This window comes from Myiozetetes cayanensis, unplaced genomic scaffold, assembly GCF_022539395.1.
Source record: "Myiozetetes cayanensis isolate MyiCay16 unplaced genomic scaffold, myiCay2020 scf23, whole genome shotgun sequence".
Classification (NCBI taxonomy): Eukaryota; Metazoa; Chordata; class Aves; order Passeriformes; family Tyrannidae; genus Myiozetetes; species Myiozetetes cayanensis.
Window position 1 is genome coordinate 2,141,926 of NW_026087445.1, and position 21,088 is coordinate 2,163,013.

Here is a 21,088-nt window from a genome sequence, read left to right on the forward strand (position 1 = left end):
AAAATAGACACGGGAGACAATTAAGAGCATTAGAGAGGAGGCAAAAACATTGATGCAAAGTGCTTTTATCTCCGTGGCTTCTGAAAGCGCCCTGGAGAATGGGAACAAAAAAGAAACGGCTTGTTCAGGGAGTGACAGGTAAATCTTCTCTTGGGAAACTACTCCTGCCTCTGGCAAAAGGTTGGTTTCATCATCAATTAATCCAACATAAGGGTAGGTGGCTTTTGAGAGAGAAACAGAGAATCCCAGAGTGGTTTGGGTTGGAAGGGACATTAAAGATCATTTTGTTCCACTCCCTGCCATGGTTAGAGACACTTCCACTAGACCAGGTTGCTTCAACCTGGCCTTGGGGATGGGGCAGCCACAGCTTCTCTGGGCAATCTGTGCCAGGGCCTCTCCACCCTCACAGGGAAGGATTCCTTCCCAATATCCAATCTGAAACTCCTCTCTTCCAGTTTAAAGCCAGGCCCTACCCCTTCCTGGGTTACTGACCCTCCCAAGGCAGGGCAGGAGACAGATTGTGCTGGAACACGTGGCTGCAGCATCAGAAAGATCAGAGCTCACCATCCAGAGCTCACATGGCACAGGACTGTGCAAATCCAAGCACTGGTGTGAGGGATGGGCTGATTCCCTGTGTCTGAGGCTGCAGGAAGAGGCAGGTGGGGCTGTTTCCAAAGAGAACTGCCTTTACAGTGACTGAACTGATCATGAGCTGCTCTGGGCTGTGTAAACATCAGCAATAAGAATTCAGATCTGATTAAAGTGCCAGTGAATTTAAAATCTCGAGTGCCTCCTGTCCCTGCATGGTGCCAAGGAACAAATTCTGGCTTTCAGCCAGAAAGCTCCCAGAGCTGGGAGAGCAGCACTAAACACACCAGTGCCTGTCCCAGAGCTCCTGTTTGCTGCTGGTTCCTCTGTTCTGCAGACACCTGCCCAAATACCACCTCTCTCTGTGCCAGCCCATCTCCAGATGCTGCCCAGAGCCCTGAATCCAGCCAAACATCTGTGTGCACGAGGGAAGGAGCCAAGGCAGAGATGGTGACATTTCAGCACCAGCCTGGTGGAGATTGGGGACATCTCAGCTGTGTCCCTAACACTTCCCTCTCCACTTCTGCCTCCACCAGCCCCAACAAGTCCACTGAGCTCCTGGCAAATGCAGGAGGATGAGACCACTGTGCTACAGAAACACAAAATCTCAGACTAGTTTGGGTTGGGAGGGACCTTAAAGATCATCTCATTCCACCCCCTGTCACAGGCAGGGACACCTTCCACTTGCTCCAACCTGGCCCTGGCCACTTCCAGGTCTGGGGCAGCCCCAGCCTCTCTGGGCAGCATGACTGGGAGCAGCCTGTTGTCAAACAGTCACAGTTATGTCACTGATAAAACACAGAGTCTGTCTGATTCCCCCTCTAAAACCTGCCAGGGCCACCTCCCCCAGTCCTGCCACTGAACCCTGTGCCCATCAAGCCCCTGCCATGCCATGTCCCAGCCCTGGCCCTGCAGAAAGGACAGTCTGTGCACCCAGATGTGACTCCTGTGGCACACACTGGGTGGGCACAGACATTTCCCTCCACTCCCAATCCCACTGCCAGCTCTGCTCCCCCCCCAGCTGGGGACACTGATGCTGCTCATCCTCCTTTTCCTGGGGCAGTGTGCGAGCAGGAGATTTGCCTTTCCCCCAGCTTAGTTCTTTGGGGGGCAAAAGCAATTAAACAGAGATTGCTCTGGGCTGTAAAACTCCATGGCTCTTAAGCCAAGCACGTTTGCTTCCAGGAATTGGCTGCTTCTGAGGCTGAGCTTCCTGGATTTCCCTTGAAAGACTCCCCACATGCCATTGCACTGAGAAATGAGTCTTATATTGAGGAGGCTGCTCCCTCCTGCCCACTCCCTGCTCCTTTACCCCCTCTATTTTCCAGTTCCCTATAGAAATTGGGGGCCAGGTGAGTCCCTTCCTTCACAGAGGAGCTGGGAAATGTCTGTCCTTCCTATCCTGCTCAGAGCCCCTGGCAGGAGTGATGGAGCTGGAGAGCATCTGTCAGACAGGCAGACAGCTTTCAATTGCAGATTAAAGGGTGGAGAAACTGCCACCTCCCCGGGGAACACAGCTCAACCTTTAATTAACCTCTCAGCTCCAAATCAGTCTCTTAATTTCCAGTTACTGCTAACGAGAGCTTTGCAGAGCCACTCAGCCTGAGTCCCACAGGGTCTCAGTTTTGAACAACTGCACCAGCCTGAGAACAAGCCCAGTTTTCCTTCTCTCTCCTCTTCCCTGTCCCACTCTGGAATGCAGCTGCAGGGCTGGAGGAGCCCCAAGTCCCTGATCAAGACTTTAGGGGCACTAAAGGTGACAATGCCCCACATGCAGTGGCTTCACTCTGTCTCCATCCTCATCCTCTGAGAGGACTGTTCCCAGCACATGATGATGGGGTGTGGCCAGCCTGCTGAGAGGCTGAGAGGACTGAGCTTGCTCAGCCTGGAGAAGAGAAGGATCTGGGGAGACCTTGTCATGGCATTCCACTGCTTGAAGGGGCCTAGAAGAAAGATGGGGACAGGTTTTTCGAAGAGGGCTCGCTGTGATAGGACACGGGGTGATGGTTTTAAACTAAAACAGGGTCAATTTAGATTAGATAGAAGGAAGTTTTTTATAACAGCAGTAGTGAGGCCCTGGCACAGGTTGCCCAGAGAAGCTGTGGCTGCTCCATCCCTGGAAACGTTCAAGGCCAGGTTGGATGGGGCTTGGAGCAACCTGGGATAGTGGAAGGTGTCCCTGCTCATGGCAGGAGGGGGTTGGACTAGATGGGCTTTAAAAATCCCTTCAGCACAAACCATTCAGTTATTTTAGGAGTCTACTGGTATTTAGCCATCATGCCCACACGGCAAGTCAGCACAGCAGCACACAGAGCAGGAACAGCAGTTTGGGGTCCACCAATGCTGTTGGTCCTTCCAAAACCCCATTCCTGGGTCTGTGGCACTCAGGGCAGGCAGGAACTGTCACCAGCCGGGTCTGGCTCAAGGCTCTGAGCCTTGTGTGCACTGCAGGCTGGGGAAAGGGGCTCTCCTCAGCAGAGAGAACAGGCAGGGATGGGTGAAACGAGGTGGCAGAGCACGTGGAGGAGCCGCATGTCAGTCCCTGGACAGCCCATCCCCGCCTTCCCCCGGCACAACTCACCCCCCCACCAGCCCATCCAACAGCAGCACTCGCCCTCCTCCCCTACCTCCATCAGGTCTATGAGCCACAGGAGCCGCTCCTGGGGACGTGCCGGGGTGGGGAGAGCAGAGGAAAACAAGCACAAAGGCGAGAACGTGACATCAGGGAGGATGCAGAGCAAAGGAGCGAGACGAGCAAACCCCGGCACAGCGCCTCCCTCCTCCCCCCAAACACACCCCAAATCCACAGCCAGCTGCACTTCCAGGGCTGGATGTGACGGCTGAGGTGAGTCGCTCCTGCGAGAGGTGCTGGGGAGGGGAATGGCATCGGGGTTTAGGGCAGAACAGGGCAGAGGGAACAGTTCAGGAGCTCTGCCCCTCTTCTCTCTGCCCTGTTAGCTGAGACAAGCCCCAACACACCACGAGCCGGTGCTTTTTGCTTGGCAACTCTTTCAGCAAACAGTGGGGACAACCATCTCCAGTGCCAGCATTCCCAACACCCAGGCAGAGCCTGGAGGCAGGTGTGCTCTCACACCCATGGAAAGGGGTGCCACAAGACCCGTGATGTCACCGAGGGGTGAAGGAAGCTCTTAAAACAGTGCTTTTAAGACAGAGCCCACTCCCTCCTCTGTGCCAGATCATCACCCTGGTCCCCCTCCCCGAGCTCTGGGCTCGTGTGCCAGGGTGAGGCTGGGCCATTGCTCACACACCAGCCCAAGCAGCCACGCTGGGCACATGCTGTGGAGCAGGAGGCAGAGCATGGCACACCTGAGGCCCGTGGTACAGCCCCAGGCGCGGGGACAGCATGAGAGCAGGGTGTCACACCCAGCACACGGCCCTGGCAGAACCTGTGCCAGCCCTCAGAGACTTCAGAAGAGTTTTCCCAGCAGGTCCTCGGAAAGCAGAGCAAAACTGGCTTGGTTTCTCCTGATCCAGAAAGGATCTCAGTGGGATCCACCCTGAGCACAGCAGGTGGCTTCCTAATGGGCATTTGTGGAGTTAATGGGACAAAAGCAGAGCTCTGATGCTCTGACACTCTCCTGGGATGCTGCACCACCCCATGTAGGCAGGCAGAGCCCCACGAAAGCCCCCTCCTCTTTCTCCTCCTTCAGCTGTGCTGCCTGGACCCTCCATATCCCCATCCCAGCGCTCCAGCTGCGGGTGCTTCCCTTGCAGAGGAACCAGCACCACAGCCCATTGTCCCCTGCTCTTTTCAGGAAGGGCTTAATTTCCAAGGTTACTAATGCATTTATGATGAAAGGCACTTTATGGCTAAGGAAATTAATTTGGGGGCTGTGTGCCTGCACACTCTGAGGTGATTACACCAACTTAATTAGACGGTGCGTGCCATGACAGGCTGGCAGAGATGTGGGAGTGAGTGCTGGAGAGCAGGCAGGGGCTGGCATGGGATGCAGCCACTGGCAGTGGGAACAGGCAGCCAGGATCTTTAAGGAGCTGATTTAAAAGCTGATGAACAGCAGCAGGCACAGTGTGGCAGCAGCACATTGCTGGGATTTCTGTGTGGATGGAGCTCTCTGTCTGCAAAGTAACATTTTAAAGATAAACCATCTCTCTTTAGTTCGTTGGGCTTAAAACCCCTAATGGCCTTCCTGCTTTGTCTGGGGATGAAAGTTTGGAATTACTTAGGTGAGGGCTATGAAATTCAACTCATTTGTGGTTTTTATGCATCGTGAAACCTGCCTTCTGCTGCTACACTTATTATTTTATCCTCCATATTTGTGTGTACGCTGGGATAGTTTTTATTGAAAATACATTTAGTGCCGTGCTTTCTGAAAATATAAATAACTAAAAGGCAGTAAAGACCGAATTCCAAAGCTGAGTTACAAGTTTGGCAAAGAGATTTGTCTTAACTGCCTAGAGGAGTCTTGAAGAGCTTTTTTTCCCATTTAATTTTTTTTTCAATGAAATGAGCCATTTGTCCACACACTTAAACCCATGTTTGTCCTTCAAATGCAGGGCTCTGTCCTGGAAGGGAGACAGGCTTTGTCCTCACTGGGGACAAAGTGACATGCAGCACCACAGCCCTCATGGGGGGGAGGGGGACAGGAGCACAGAGACACCCAGCACGTGTCGTGGCATCACTTTATTCCACCTAAAAATCCCCCCCAAACCGAAAGGAAAAAGAAAAGCTTTGGGAGAATTGGGGGGGATTGAACAGGGTTCCCAGGGAACAGAGTTTGGGGTAAGGCTCAGGTTCAGGAGTAGGGGCTGAGAGGGGAAGGATCACCTGGGGGGACTCACCCGGGCCGAGCTGACGGTGGTGGCAGTGAAGTGGCTGCTGGAGGAGGACACGGTGTCGCTGTAGGACATCATGGAGTAGGAGTCGGTGGCGGCGCCGGGCCCCGAGGGCTGTCGGGCCTTCATGGACTCGATCTCCCTCTTCAGCACCAGGTTGTCGAAGCGGTCGAGGTCCTGAGGGGAGATCACCCCCCGCACCTCGGACAGCAGGGAGAACTGGGCCGGGCAGACACAGCCAGAGACAGGTTGGAGCAGGACCACAGACCCGCCCTCCCACCCTGCCCAGCACTGGCCATGGGATGTACTGGCAGGTGACACAGCAGGAGGTTCGGTCCCAAACATCACCAGAAGCTCCTCTGCCACTGAACACCAGCCTGCATCCCCCAGAATGTTGAGGCAGTGGAACAGGTTGTGCTGCCCCATCCCTGGAAGTGTCCAAGGCCAGGTTGGACGGGGCATAGAGCAACCTGGGCTAGTGGAAGGTGTCCCTGCCCATGGCAGGGGGTGGAATGAGATGGGCTTTAAGGTCCCTCCCAATCCAAAACATTCTGTGATAACTGGGATGACTCTGTGCTAATGTGCTACACCTGGATTTGGCTTCTATACCCTCACCTTCACCCTGAGCAGATCATCTTGGAGGCATCAGGCCACACTGTGACAACTTCCACAGTGTGACAATGCCCACAGTGTGACAACAGCTCTGCTCAGCCCAGGTACCAGAAGCTGCCCCTGACCCTGCCACGGGTCTCTGTAAGGGTAGAAGACCTTCCCAAAGAATTATGGTGAGGAGATCAGAGCTTGTTTCACTTAGGAAAGCTCTCCTGCCTAAAAGAGGCATCCTTCCCCAGAGACAGTTTTAGATGTTTTCTCCTCTCCATCACGGAGAAACACCCCCTGGTATGAGAAAAAGATAAATCCTGCAGATTTGTCTAAGGTCCTCACAGGAAGGGGGCCAGAAATTACAAAAGCCCTGAGGAGAGCAGGGGTTATGTTGTTCTCAGGCCCGGTGTTTGAAGCACCATCAGGATTAATGTTCTTTTAAGCCGAGTGCTCTTGACTTTGGAAATAAATTTTCCTCCAATCCTGGCATTCCAGGGGTTACCTGTGTGTTCTCCCGCTTCCCAGCCTCACCTTGGCGTGAGTGTTGAGCAGCTCAAAGAGGGCCATGACCAGGGCATCCACGGAGATGTTGCCCTCCTTATACTCGTCCAGGTAGTAGCCCATGGTGGCCCTCTCCTGCTCGTTGAGCAGGTGCCGTGCCTGCTCCTCCAGCATCACCCGGGTCTGGTTCACCATGCTGCTCAGGGTCACCTGGGAGCCCGCCAGCCCTCGGTAAAACACGGGCTGGGGGGGACAGGAGACAGGATTTGGGCTGGGGTGACGAGGAATCAGCTGCTCTCCCTCTCCTGAGACAGCTGGACTGAGAACTGCCCCCCTGCCTGTGTCCCAGAGCACTGCCCTCATCCAGCTGCCCCTGAGCGAGCTGGAAACAGCAGTGGAAGGGGGATGTTGAGATGACTCAAGGCAGGTGACCCACCAAGGATTCAACAGCAGGGCTGTTTGGTGTCACCACTTGTCTGGGTAACTCCAGAGCCATGATCAGAGGCACTGAGCTCTGCTCTGTGTGAGCAGGGACAGCCCCCAGGGAATGGCTGGAGCTGTGTCAGGGCAGGCTCAGGGTGGATCTCAGGGAAAGGTTCTTCCCCCAGAGGGTGGTTGGCACGGAACAGGCTCCCCAGGGCAGTGGGCACAGCCCCAAGGCTGCCAGAGCTCCAGGAGGGTTTGGGCAATGCTCTGAGGAACAGGGTGGGATTGCTGAGGTGTCTGTGCAGGGCCAGGAGCTGGACTGGATGATTTTGTGGGTCCCAGCTCAGGACACCTTACAAAACTATGGATTCTGTGAGTTTATGCAGCACCAGTTGAAAACCAAAACAGCCTCCCAGCCCTGTTCAGCAAGCAGGGACACTGTCCTTGACCAGTGATTTAATCACAGGCTGTATTCCTCCCTGGCAGACCTGGGGGAACGGGAGCCACGAGAGACAGGCCAACTTCCCATCCTCTGGAAAAGGCACATTTGCCCCCAGTGCCAGCTTGAAGCAGACCCTGATGAAGAAAGAGCCACTGGCAACCAAAGGGGCCCCAGGGAGAGACAAGTCTGGCTGCAGATGAAAAGCTTTTTTCCCTTTGAGAGGGATTTCTAAGAGGAGGTCCTTGCTGTTCCCTCCCAGGCAGTGCTGGCACAGTCAGCACAGGGATAGGGAGCCAGACAAGAGATTCTGACTATCCTAGAGCCAGAGGAGTTGGGGCTGGGGAACATGTTTTGCCAGCAAAGAGTACAAGGCTGTTATCAGTGAGAGCCACCTGTGAAACCTCCCCACCTTATTTCCATTTAAAAGAAATGTGCTTTGCAGAGAGGTGAGGGGAGAAGACACTGGCACAGAGCAGCAGGGCACAGCATGGGTGAGTCCCTGCCACTGCCTGGTGTGCTGGAGAGGCCTGGCTCTGCTCTGCTTCCAGCTGGGAAAGATCCCAGCAGCTGGCAGGACCCAGAGACATCCACCATGTGGAAAGCACCCTAGTCCCATCTGCAGGGTGTCCTTGCCTAATCATTGCCCTTTGCCCATGAAGGTGCTCGCTGCCAGGCTGGGAGGCACCAGATGTGCTGCAGAAGTGACTCACCAGTGGCACAGGAGAGGGGGCACCCACTGTGTCACTTGTCAGCTGCCAACATGAGGTGGGGAGGAGAAAGGCCCATTAAAACCCTCACCAAACCAACCATCCCTTCCATAATCAGGAGCTCAAAGCCCTCCCTCCTATGGAAAACAAATGATAATAACAGTGATTTGTTTTTTTTTCTTTCACAAGGCATGAGGCAAAAGGTTTGTCTTACCCTGGCTGCCATCTCCACAGCATGGTTGCCCACTGCCCTGCGAGGAGGGAGAAGATCAGTTAGTGCTGATCCCTCATCACTGGGGCCTGGCACAGGACCTGGCAAAGGACCTGGCACCTTCTCTCCTCCCTGTGCCTGGAAGCCAAGAGCTTCTGGCCTGAGAGAAGGGCAAGGGGCAGCAGCACATTGTCCAGACCAGGTCAGAGATGCTTCACCTGATACAGTGACCACACACCCCGGCACAGAGTGCTCCCCTGGACAGGCTGCACCACGTCACGTGGCGAGGGCTGGGGTGACCGTGTGCCCCACCCTCCTGGGGCTCTGAGCACACCCCCCACTCCTCAGTGAGCCCCCCGGGGCTGTCCCAGGCACGTACCCCGCCGAGCTGACGAGGGTCTCCCCCAGCTGGGAGCTGCTGATCCACCGGGTCTCGTCCACGGTGGTGCGGGCGTGGGGCAGGCGCCCGATGTCCTTCACCGTCATGATGAGGTGCCGCGAGGACTTGAGCAGCTTCACGGCCTCGTCGTGGGGGATGCTCAGGAAGCTCCTGCCGTTCACCTCCAGGATCTGGTCTCCCACCTGCAAGAGTCGGGATGGGGGTGAGCCTGGAAAGTTCTGGGAGCTTTCCCTGTTAGGAATACGCCTCCCTCTCCCACCACCGAAGTCAGGATACAGCAGTTGGAGGAACCAAGAAAAATGGTTTTGGCTGGAGACCAAGCACTCAAGCTGGGAGCCACTGAAGGACCAGTCTGTAAAGCCTGGAGGAGCCTGTCTAGGATCCCGTGTCAGACCAATCAGCCCAGTCTCCTCCATCAACCAGACCTGCAGACCAACTGCAGGCACCCCAAAGAACACCAAGGCCTCCAGCCCCAACCCCTCCTGCTGATCTGGGGGGCTGGGAACCATCTGTGGAAGCCCCAAACCTCAGATCTCCGTGTGCAGCAGGGAGGTTCAACTGGAGTGTCTCACCACAGCCTCCAACCCCCTGTAAACTGTAGGATCTGAGACAGCTGGATTCCATCCCTCCTCTGCTCCCATTTCCTCCCCAGCAGCTCCTAAAAGCTTTTATTTTGTGGGCAGGGCCTTTGCAGTAACCAGGAATTTCCCTGACAGCCTGGCAGTGTTCAAGGCACAGGACCCATGGGGTATTTCTCTGTGCTTCCAGGGCATCCAGGTCAAAGTGGGTATAAACCTGACAAAGGCATCCATTCCTCTCCCTGTCTTCCTGGGATGTTTTCCTTCCACTAAAGAATCCAGTGAAGGGCACAGTGACCACATCACAGTGCCAGACACGGTGCTGATACGGCCTGACCGTGGCGTGTCCAGGCATCCCCACGAGGACATTCCCAGCAGAAAAGGCACAAGAATTGGGAAAAGTCAGAGAAAAATGGGCCACAAAGATGCTCAGAGTGATGGAGCATCTCTGCTCTGGGGCCAGGCTGGGAGAGCTGGGGGGGTTTACCTGGAGAAGAGAAGGCTCCAGGGAGACCCAAGAGCCCCTTCCAGAGCCTAAAGGGGCTCCAGGAGAGCTGGAGAGGGACTGGGGACAAGGGATGGAGGGACAGGACAAGGGGGAATGGCTTTAAACTGAAGGAAAGGTTTAGATTGGATACTGGGTAGAAATCCTTCCCTGTGAGGGTGGGCAGGCCCTGGCACAGGTTGCCCAGAGAAGCTGTGGCTGCCCCATCCCTGGAAGTGTCCAAGGCCAGGTTGGAATGGGCTTGGAGCGACCTGGGACTAGTGGGAGGTGTCCCTGCCCATGGCAGGGGGCTGGAAGGAGATGGGCTTTAAGATTCCCAACCCATTCCATGATCCTGTGAATGACAGAGAGGACACACAACCACCAGCTCATGGACTGCTTTGCCCAGGATGCAGCTGTGAGAAGGATCAAGAACATCTGCAACAAAAAGATGTGATGGGAAACTGGGGTAAGAAACAAATCAAGAACAGCTCTAAAATGAGTGTAATGTCCATATATCCAAGTGAATGCTGCAAGTTCATTCCCTGGCCACATCTCTGCCTGCCCAGCAAGGGAGAGAAAAGTTGTAAGGAAGCGAAACAAAAATGATTAGTGGCAGATGAAGGTGCCTGTGAAAGGACAGATCGAACAGATTAGGCCTGTTAAATTTAGAGAGGAGATAATGTGTGGGGAGCTGGATGGAGCTGTACAAAATAATGCTGGCTATAATGAGAAGCCAGGGAAGGGCTCCTGTTTACCCTTCCCTCTGCTGAAAGGACAGAGGATGCTCAGAAGGAGCATTCAGAGGAGGCCAGAAGGAGGCTCTGATAGGAAAAAAGGAGCTGGAGCAAGAGCACCACAGAACCATGGAGTCACTTAGGTTGGAAAAGGCCTTTAAGATCACCAAGTCAGGATGCAGCAGAGCTCAGCTCCATGTTCAGCTCCATCCAGGGACCCTGAGCTGATTTGCCTCATTCTTCATAGACTCATAGAACAGTTTGTGTTGGAAGGGACTTTTAAGGATCATCTTGTTCCAAACCCCTGCCATGGGCAGGGACACCTTCCACTGTCCCAGGTTGCTCCAAATCCCATTCCACCTGGCCTTGGACACTTCCAGGGATGGGGCAGCCACAGCTGCTCTGGGTGACCTGTGCCAGGGCCTCCCCACCCTCACAGGGAAGGATTTATTCCTAAAATCCAATCTAAACATACTCTCTTCACAGTGTGAAGCCATTCCCCCTGTCCTGTCACTCCAGGCCCTTGGAAACAGTCTCTCTCCATCCATGGGCTCCCTTCAGGTACAGGAAGGTCACAGTTAGGTCACCCCAAAGCTTCTCTTCCCCAGGCTGAACAATCCCAGCTCTCCCAGCCTTTCCTCCCAGCAGAGCTGCTCCATCCCTCTGATCCTCTTGGTGCCTCCTCTGGGCTCACTCCAACAGCTCCACGTCCTTGCTGTGCTGGGGAGCTCAGTAACATGGAACCTCCCAAACTTCTGGGGACAGTTCCCTCCTCTGTGACACACGGAAGGGCTGGTGGATCACAAGGGCTGTGGCAGAGCCCAGTGCCCACCACCACCACTGCCAGAGCCCCTGAGTTTTCCCTCACACGTGTCAGCCCATGCCCTGTGCTGGCTGTCCCCACGACTGCTGTCACAGGGCAGCTGTGGCTCAGCAGGCAAGGGATGATGTAGGGAAGGGCCAAACCCACAGCCCTGGGGCCAACCCAGCAGGGATCCAAACCCTGTGAGCTGGGATGATCCAACCTGGGCCTCAGGGGGAAGAGGGAGTGTTGTGACAGCCCCTGCACGGCCCCGGTGTGGGCACAGGGGCTGCAGCAGCTCCTGCTCTGGCTCCAGGAACACACTCTGAGCAGCAGGTCCTGCAAATGGAGCCACCTGTTCCTGGCTGGCCCTCCCATCCTCTGATTTGCCCTGTGGGAAGGCAAGAGGCAGCTCTGGGCACAGAACTGGTGGCCCTTTGTGCTGCCTGCTGGAGGGAGAGATCCCGGAGCGGATCTGGGATGTCACACCGAGCCCAGCAGACTGCAGAGCACAGACCCACCCAAATCGTGGGCTAGGGATGTGGAACTTCCCTGGCTCGAGGGAAAGACAGCCCAGAGCCAGCTCTGTGAGGCAGCTGCACACAGAGAGCCCAGGCCAGAGCTGATCCACCTGAGCTGATCCACAGGCACCAGGAAACGGGCAGGGAGGGAGCCCAGGGGAGGGTAAATATCACAAACCCACGTTCCCAAACAAACAGACTCGACAAACATCTCAGACTCCCTTCAAGCTCTGCCAGCTTTAAAAACCCCCCCCCCCCATCAGAAAATTGCTGATGAACAACAAAACAGGGAAGGGAAATTATGCAAGTGCCTGAACTGCCAAGAGGAACACACGTTCAGGTGGAATGAATATCATCTCTCAGGGCTTTCTGATTTATCAGCCAACCCACTGGAGTGGATTTTCCTGCTAAAAGAAGGAGCACCGAGCTCACTGCAGCACCAAAACAATAAACCCCCAAATCTGACTAGACAGTTCTATTGCAATTATGAATCTTTAATAGTTTTCCATATCAGGCATTAAACTTTCATGATTCTTTTGTTTCAAGACAGTTACACAGATTTAATAATCTTTCCCTAATTCCTCCTTTCAAGAGAGAACCCAACAGGAGTCTGGCAAGTCCTTGTTGTACCAGGGAAGGGCCCTGGACCAGCTACTTCATCCCTCTGTGTCTGTCCTTCATCACTTCCTCAACATTTATTCCATGTCCTTCACATCCCTCTGGTCTCCTGTGCCCAGCACATGACCACTTCTCCCAGGTGCTTCCAGAATATTAACACCAGGTGGGAAAAACCACCCACAAAATACTTGGATAAGTTCGAGCACCTCGTGCAGGGACAAAAAAAAAAACAAAACCAAAACCAAACACAAACAAACCAACACAAAAAACCACACACACACACAAACCAACCAACCAAACAAAAACCACACACCAAAAAACCCACAAAAACAAACAAACAAAAAAAACCAACCAGACCTTGCAAAAATAATTGCTGGTGAAGGGCAGATAAAAAGAAATCACTGGACAGCCCAAATGTCTGCAAATCAGCCTATCTTGGTCATAGACTCCTATTAGAGCTGGAAAGGATTTGTTGCTAATTACCATAGCTAATAATTATATTTTCTCCCCAAAGTCAAGGACAACTGGGAAGGTGACAAAAAACTGCAGAGAAGCAAAAAGAACCAGCCAGTAAAACAAAAGCTGACCCTGAAAAGTGATTTGCTGTATGCACAGCTCAAAACTGGCACAGAATAAAAGAAGTAATAATAAGACACACACACACACAAAAAATAAAATACAGGAAAATTATTGCCCTGGATATTTCAGGAACAAGTTTCCAGTTGTGCTCAGCTAATGGTGGGTGGACACACAGGACGTGCTGAGCACTTGAGCACTTCTGAAAGTGGAATTATTCTCATTTCCCGGGGATAAATGTACCCTGAAATGCAGGGGCTGAACATGACATGCAAAAGGTGACAGAGCATGACAAGGAGCAGAGCTCGGAAATAACACACCTCGATGACAGGCCTGGCTCCTTCTCCTTGTGGAGACAGAGGGAGTGACGTGGGAAAGGGAGGTGCAGCCAAGAGAAACTTAATGGGCTTCAGACAAGGCTTCTGAGCAGCTCAGGTCTCTTAAAAATAATCAAAATAGGCTCTGGGAGAAGTTCAGTCACACAGACAGAAAAACAGGGGGGAGATTTTAAACATGAGTTAACGTTAAATGACACCAAATTGAGCTGGGACTACCAGGGCTAACAGGGTGCCAAATGGTTTGGCATTAGCACCAGTCCTGTTTAATGTCACTAATGTGCCAGGAGAGGGGCTAAATTACACTTGAGATACCACTAAAGTAGAAGGAGCCTCCCCCCAGCACAAATAATTACCCAAAGCAGACCTTAAGAAATTAAAAAGACGGGCAGGGAAACGTATGAATCGATCGGGAATCGACCAAATTAAGTAAGAAAAATAAGGAGGTGCTCGGCTTCTCCAGGAGGGAAATGGGGCAGGGCAGGTGATCCATGGCCAACGAGGCCAACACAGCCTGGTGGAAGGATCAGAGAGATTTGGGAGCAGGGGAGGGAATGATTGGTGCCAAGTGCTGCCTGAAAACGTGCTCTTTTCCCAACCGCTTTGCAACACAAATAGGAGGAACAAAGCAGACACAGATGGGAATGAAAGCACAAGGAGAGGAAATGGTCTCTGGGGGCTGGCAGAGGTTGTGGCATTACTGTGGGGAGGGTTCTGGTGGCCTTCCAGGACGGGAGCCATTTAAACAACATCTGTTCCCATTGAGGTGGCACCATTGGAAGGACCACTCCAGGAGAAACGTTCCATCTTGGGTACCACAACCACACACCTCCTGATTGATCCCTCACTCTGCAGCTCGTTCCCCAGACTCAGAGAGAGCCACAAGGTTTTTATTTTATCTTCCCTTCTTTTTTCAGTATCTTTGTCCATGTGCAGACCTCAAAACACAACCCAGCTTTCAAAGGGCAGCTTTGGGACGAGGGGATCGAGTGCACCCTCAGTTTTCAGACAACACCAAGTTGTGTCCAGGGAAGGGAATGGAGCTGGGGAAGGGGCTGGAGCAGCAGGAGCAGCTGAAGGAGCTGGGGGGGCTCAGCCTGGAGAAAAGGAGGCTCAGGGGGACCTTCTGGCTCTGCAACTCCCTGACAGGAGTGGGGAGCCAGGGTGGGTCAGGCTCTGCTCCCAGGAAACAGGGACAGGAGGAGAGGGAACGGCCTCCAGCTGTGTCAGGGCAGGTTTAGGTTGGACATTGGGAAAATTTCCTCATGGAAAGGGCTGTCCAGCCCTGGCACAGCTGCCCAGGGCAGTGATGGAATCACCATCACTGGAGGGATTTAAAAGTCATGTGGATGTGCACTTGGGGACATGGTGGCCCTGGCAGTGCTCAGGGACCTGATAATCTTGGAGATCTTCTCTAACCTAAATGACTCTCTGTTCTATGACAGCCACTGATGATGTAAAATCATTCACCTCTTCCTATTTACAGTCCCTCTTTTCCTCTCTTCTCATGTATGGATAGATATGGATCACTGTAGCCTCTTTTAACCCCAGCCCTTGGGCTGGAAACTCAATATTGAGCTGTGTGTTCAAAGCAAGCTCCCGAAATCTGCTCTTTCTGATGGAAAGGTCACAGAGAGAAAACAAAAATGGCTTAAAAAAACCCCACAAAAACAACAAACCAAAACAACAACCCTGACAAAATACACCACCAGCAAAAAATGAGCAGGGAAGAAATCAGGATAAGAAGAGCCATGGATGCCACCAGAACAAGGCCATGGCATCGCTGGGAATGTCACGAAGGAGGCAGGAAGGACAGAAGCTGAAAGCAAAACACGACTGACTCACGTCCCTGCTCTGCAGCCTCTGCTAACACTCACTTTTTCAGTCTGAGAACTGACTCCCAGGCAGCATATTTTAAAACGTGCCCCAGGAACACGTTGTCAGGAGTTTCATGAATGAATAAACATAAAGAAGGCCAAGGCCAGGAGTATGAATATTTAATTATTGACTGACTGCAGCGATCCAGCCTGTTTGCTGCTCTGCCTTTCATGGCCACGGAGCCAGAGGGAGCAGAGCAGCAGCACCTGAGCCAGCATCAGCTCCTCTGGGACCCACACCTCAGGGCCAAGGCAGAAAAAAGCCAGTTTAGCTCCTGGGACTTGGAAAAACTTCCTTGTTTTCGCCTGGTTTTCAGTACCACGTTGTTTGCTCTTGGATCAAAATTTAAGGGAAATGTAAAACATCAATTGTTTGGTTGATTTACTATTAGAATATCTAAAAATTCTCTGAGTTGGTGCCATAGATGCAAGAAGGTAAAAACAAAATGTCTGGTAGAATCACAGATCACAGATCACAGACTGTTTGAGTTGGAAGGGACCTTAAAGATCATCCAGTCCCACTCCTGCCATGGGCAGGGACACCTTCCACTGTCACACCTTCCAACCTGGCCTTGGACACTTGCAGGGGCAGCCACAGCGTCTCTGGGCAACCTGTGCCAGGGCCTCCCCACCCTCACAGGGGAGAATTTCTTCCTTATATCCAATCTCATCATCACATCAGAATCAACTCAAACAATTCTGGTAACAAATGCAGTGACAGCAGCAAACTCCACAGAGGGATTCACTCCTGGGAAGTCAGCAGGAACATTCCCATTGACCCAGCAAGGTTGGGTCGAGCCCACATTGAACAAACCCACCATTTTTCTGTTTCACAGAGCAACAAACTACCTGGAAATCACATTTACCCCCCAGTTCTTCCTTCCTTGTGGTGCCACATCCCTTTCACCACCACCTGGAGCAGCACAGGGAGCGTGGGGACACAACCTACATCCAACCATGTCTAACAGCAGGACATAAAAGGCCTTTCTTTATCTCCAAACCTCCGAGCAGTACTAAATTTACAGCCCAAGGCAAACACAAATCAGGGCGGGAAGTGCCTGTGCTGATCTGAAATCACATAAAGCCTGACATTCCAAGCAGCACCGGCCTGCTGGATGCACAAATCAGCTGCCAGAGGACAGAGCAGTGAGGAGGGACATCTGCAGAATCAATAAGCAGAGGCTTTGGGGTGCAAACAAACCGGGGTGGTGGGACCGGGGTGGCAGGGACAGGGGACAGCAGGGACTGCACTGGGTGCATCCATGGAGTGTGAGTGTGGCTCGTTCCCAGCCTTCTGGGGTTGGAGAAGGGATAAAGCCAGGAGCTGTGCTGCTGTGAGTGTCCCTGTGAACGTGCACAGTGACATCAGCCCTGCTGAGCTCACCAGGGGTGGACGGAAAGGGAAGCAAAGCAGCGATTTTCCCCGCCCAGCAAAAAGAGGGATTTGGAGCAAGTACTGAGGTGTTAAACACGAGTCAAACTGAAAGAACCCCAGGAAAACAATGCAACTTCTCTTTTCCTGCCTTTCAGGCTTCTTTCAGGACATGGTGCTTGACTCTGGAAAAGGTCAGCAGGTGCTGGGGACACACTGGCGTCACCAAGGTCACCCACATGACACCCGAGGGAGCTCCAGCCAGTCCCTCTCTTTCCAGCTCTATCAAGCAGAAACAAGCTGTCCTGTGCCTCTTATCATCTGTCTTGAAATCCTGGCGTCCCAGGGCACTGTCCCTGCTGTCTCTGACCATGACCTTGCCCTGATACCCCTGGAATCCAGCTGGGTACCCCAGTCGGGTGTGTGGGCACAGCTGCCGGGAGGTGCCAGCCCAGAGGAGTGTCCTACACTCTGGGAGAGACCAAGGCTCTGCAAGGAGTTTCCAGCAGCAGCTCTCACTTCTTGCTGCCTAAGAAACACTCCATTATCTGCCCACGATGCTCCCACAGCTGCCCATCCTAGTGACCCCTCAGGTCACAGGGGCCAAACCCCCATTTCCCTGCTAAGGACCCGAGAGAGAGATTAAAACTTGGATTGATCCAAACCTCCAAGTGCAGCATTATTATTATTATTCTGTGTCAAAAAGAGAAACAGGAGCCTGCAGAGCACAGTTAAGTTCAGCAGTGGCTGCATTACCCCCAAAATATCTCCTTGACTACAAAGGGAACTCCCCCAGACTGTCCCCAGTTGGTGCTTTGACAGATTTAAGTGACTTTATGGGGCCACTGAAGGTTTAGCCCTAAACTGCCCAGAGCTGATCGATGGAGGCATCACAGAATGTGGAATCATTTAGGTTGGAAAAGACCTTTAAGATCATTGAGTCCAAAAATCTATCCCTTCACAATGCAGGGAGGGGATCAGAGTGGATTACCCCTCGATCCTCAGCAGTCCAGCACCATTTCAGGGGATTGAGAGAACATCACAGAGTTTAACATCCATCAGATTTTGATTGACACAAGGAGCAGGGCAAGAACTGACTGTCAGGGCCCGTGGGATTGCACTGGAGGAAGCCAAAAGGGCATGATGTGATTGCAGGGAACTGGGTCATTTAGAGAGAAAAAACACACTGGGAAAGGAAGCCTGAGTGAAGTAAAATTTTCCAGCCTGAGGAGCTTGAGTTTAGAGGGTTTTTTCTCTGCTCCATTCTTGAGTGGCACAGAGATAAACCCAGTGGCTCCCTTTCACCTTATTTACCTGGTGAATGCCCTAGGAAATACACAGTGTTAACCCCAAATGTCCCTTCCAGGAACAGCTGTGACCCCAGGATGCCCCATCCTGTTCTGGCACAGCGGGAAGGCTGGAGGGGCTCGGAGGTGCTGTGTGAGTGTTCGTGGTGGGATGAACGAGGGGCAGGATCTCCATCTAACAAAGATCTGCAGCAAACCTGCAGCCAACCCTGGACCAGGGCCCAGCCAAACCCCAGAGCATCCCTTGGGAACCTGTTTGACGGTGGAAGGAGCCTGATGCAGCTGGAGGTCACGCCAAGTTAGGCTGCTGATGGATCAGCTCTATCCCGAGGGTGATCCTGCTGGTTCTGCTTGTTGAGACATGATCCCTGTGGATGCTGCAGGAGGAAACCTGCACACACCTGCTCCCACCACAGTGAACTGGCCTCCAAACACGTGCCTTTAGGCAGGCTGAGAGCACCTTGTGCCCAGCACTGGCTCCAAACACAATGGCTTTGGATGCAAAGTGCAAGAAGAGAGGACAGGATCAGGATCTTTAACAGAAAACTCTGCCCTGCCAGCTCAGGGAGGTGAAGAGTGACTTTCTTGGGAGCAGAGACTGTGGCAGGTGAGCCTGGTTAGTCTGGAGAAGAGAAGGCTGAGAAGGGATCTCATCAATTCATATCAATATCTCCAAGGGGTGTCAGACTCTTTTCAGTGGTGCCCAGTGACAGGACAAGGAGCAGTGGCCATAAACTAAAACACAAAGAGTTCCACCTCACCATCAGGAAGAACCTCTTTCCATGGAGGTGGCAGAGCCTGGAACAGCTGCCCAGGGTGGACCTGGAGTGTCCCTCTCTGGAGACATCCCAAACCCACCTGGACATGCTCCTGTGTCACCTGCTGTGGGTGACTACCTGGGCTGGGGGGTTGGACTGGATGATCTCCAGAGGTCCCTTCCAACCCCAGCTATTCTGTGATTCACCTGCCAGGTTTCTGCTGCACTCTTAGATGTCCACACCAAAACCATTCCTGGGCTGTCTCAAAATCAGATGTAGGGCAGAAGGCAAGTACAACCTGCCCCAGGAGTGGTGAGGCTGCATTTCTCCCTGCACCATCACCTTGCTCTCTCCAGGCTCAGGCCCAAAACACCCCAAGAACCTGCCCCGAAAAGCCACCTCAGAAATGCAACACTGAGCTGCCCATTAAGAGCTAAGCTTGGCTGGGGGAAAGAGGTAGGAAGAGCAGCAGGGACGTGCTGACCTGGCCCTGCAGCCACCAAATGTGCAGCTCCACCTCCCTCCCAGCCCTCTCTGGGGTCGCTCTCACCTTCAGGCCAGTGCTCTCTGCCTCGGAGCCCTTATCCACACCGGTGATGTAGATGCCCAGGGAATACTCTGCCCCTCCTCGGATCATGAGGCCCAGGGATTTCCCCTCGTTCAGGACCAGGTTCACCTGCAGAGGAACAGGAACAGCCATTTGTGTGGTGTCTGAGTGCAGCCAAACAGAGAGGTGGGACACACAGGTGGAACAGGGAGATGCACTCCCATCGTGTCCCTGGGTCGGAGAGGGCAGCTCCTGAGGGATTGAGGAGGCACTGGGGAACACCAGAGGAAAAAACAGCTCTGGAGCACTGGGAGGATTCAGCACATGTGGCCTGGGTGGGTTTCAGCCATGAACCAGGGGAAGAGCTGATCCATGGCAGTTTTCCACTCTCCCCTTTTACAGGGGCATCTCCAGGGCAGAGACCGAGCTGGGAGCAGCCCCAAAACCCCACAGGCACCAAAGGAGAGGTGCCAGCCAGGACTGGCTGTGAATCCCCTCTCTGGCATCCCATGCCCTGTGCAAACATGTGATTACAGAGCAATGATCCCACTCCATCCACACTGGGAATCAGCCCCTGGCACTTCCTTGACTATGAGGGGCCACTCCAGGCACTCTCCCCTTGGGAAAGGATATGGAGAACAAGCCACAACTCAAACCCCACAGAGGCCCAGGGGCTCCTGTGCCTGATTATTTCTAATTCATAACGCCAGGACAAGTTTTCCAGCCAGCCAGCACAATATTGCAGAAGACATTTAACATTTCCCACAACCTGACAGGCTGATTTTCCACAACCCCACGGCACCTGGACAGATGTTCTCCCCACCAAATGCTGATCAGCACAGCACACCAGAGCCATCAGACAGCTTCCATCTGCCTCCCTCCTCAGAGGGCCTGAAAACATAGTGCGTGTTCAGCTGAGAATTTAGAGTGCACGAGCAAATCTGTGTTCAGCTCCCTGGAGGACTCTCAATTTCAAATGGCCTTTGTTCACTCACTGCACGACACTTTCTAAATTAATAACTCCAGGGTTTTTTTTTTTCTTTTTGCTTTGGTCCCAAGTTTTAAGTCACTTCTGGAGAAAAGCAGACAGCAGGAATAAAAACAAACGAGAAAGGCCAAAATGTGTTTCACACTGATAGAAACAACCAGAAACAGGCTGTTTGTGAAGGGCTTTTATATTTAAAATCCTTCACCGCAGTCAACCCAAAATCTTGCACATTTACCTGGATGGAAAAGCAATTTCCAGCTTTGAGTCACTAATTAACCAGCCTTTCCAGAGGACACAGCATCACATGGGGAATTCAGCCCAGCCTGAGAGTGGCTGGTATTGAAAACCCATTTTCTACCGTGGTGGTGGAGCAGCAGCGACACAGAAATCAGCAGCAGGACACAGATGTACCTGAGGCTCCAAATTTTGGACTTAATGAAATGGATGCAAACCAACTCCTCCTGTATATCCACACTCCAGGAACTGCTGGAGATGAGAACTGTAAGACATTAACTCCCTGGACCAGCATCCTTCTGTAGGGCTGCACAAACCTCACGTTCCCCTGGGTTAGTCCTTCCCCTCATGTAAAGTGCAGAAAGAGCTGGAAACAATTTTAGGCTTGAAGCATTCTAAAGGAATTATACAGAGACCTTCATGCCAGGCTGGAGAGGCTGCTGGGCACTGAACCCACCCAACAGAGCATCTCCCTGGCAAAAACATGAGTTCAGCTTTCTCTTTACATGGAAACACTGCTCTGCATCACAGAACACTCCACTGGGTGGTTTTCTAAAGCCAGAAAAATATTCAGCTTTTCTGAAGTCCTGTTTTCTCCCAGTCTGCCTAATGACATTTAGGGTTTCCCTTCTCTAACCTCTTCACCCCACTGTGGGCCAAA

General features: G+C 52.9%; 1 protein-coding gene across 2 annotated transcripts in view; it reads right to left on the reverse strand.

Annotated features, from left to right (window-relative positions):
* Positions 1 to 21,088, reverse strand: part of WHRN (whirlin) — a 48,497-nt gene that overhangs the window by 5,460 nt on the left and 21,949 nt on the right. Inside the window, exons 3-8 of one of the 2 annotated variants that reach the window (XM_050319781.1) lie at positions 19,209 to 19,334; positions 8,673 to 8,875; positions 8,297 to 8,333; positions 6,538 to 6,750; positions 5,410 to 5,622; positions 3,216 to 3,248 (exon numbers count right to left, since the gene is read on the reverse strand). In XM_050319781.1, the coding sequence (XP_050175738.1) occupies positions 3,216 to 3,248; positions 5,410 to 5,622; positions 6,538 to 6,750; positions 8,297 to 8,333; positions 8,673 to 8,875; positions 19,209 to 19,334 (825 nt within the window). The remainder of the gene's footprint in view (positions 1 to 3,215; positions 3,249 to 5,409; positions 5,623 to 6,537; positions 6,751 to 8,296; positions 8,334 to 8,672; positions 8,876 to 19,208; positions 19,335 to 21,088) is intronic. The other variant, XM_050319782.1, reaches the window with a different exon arrangement.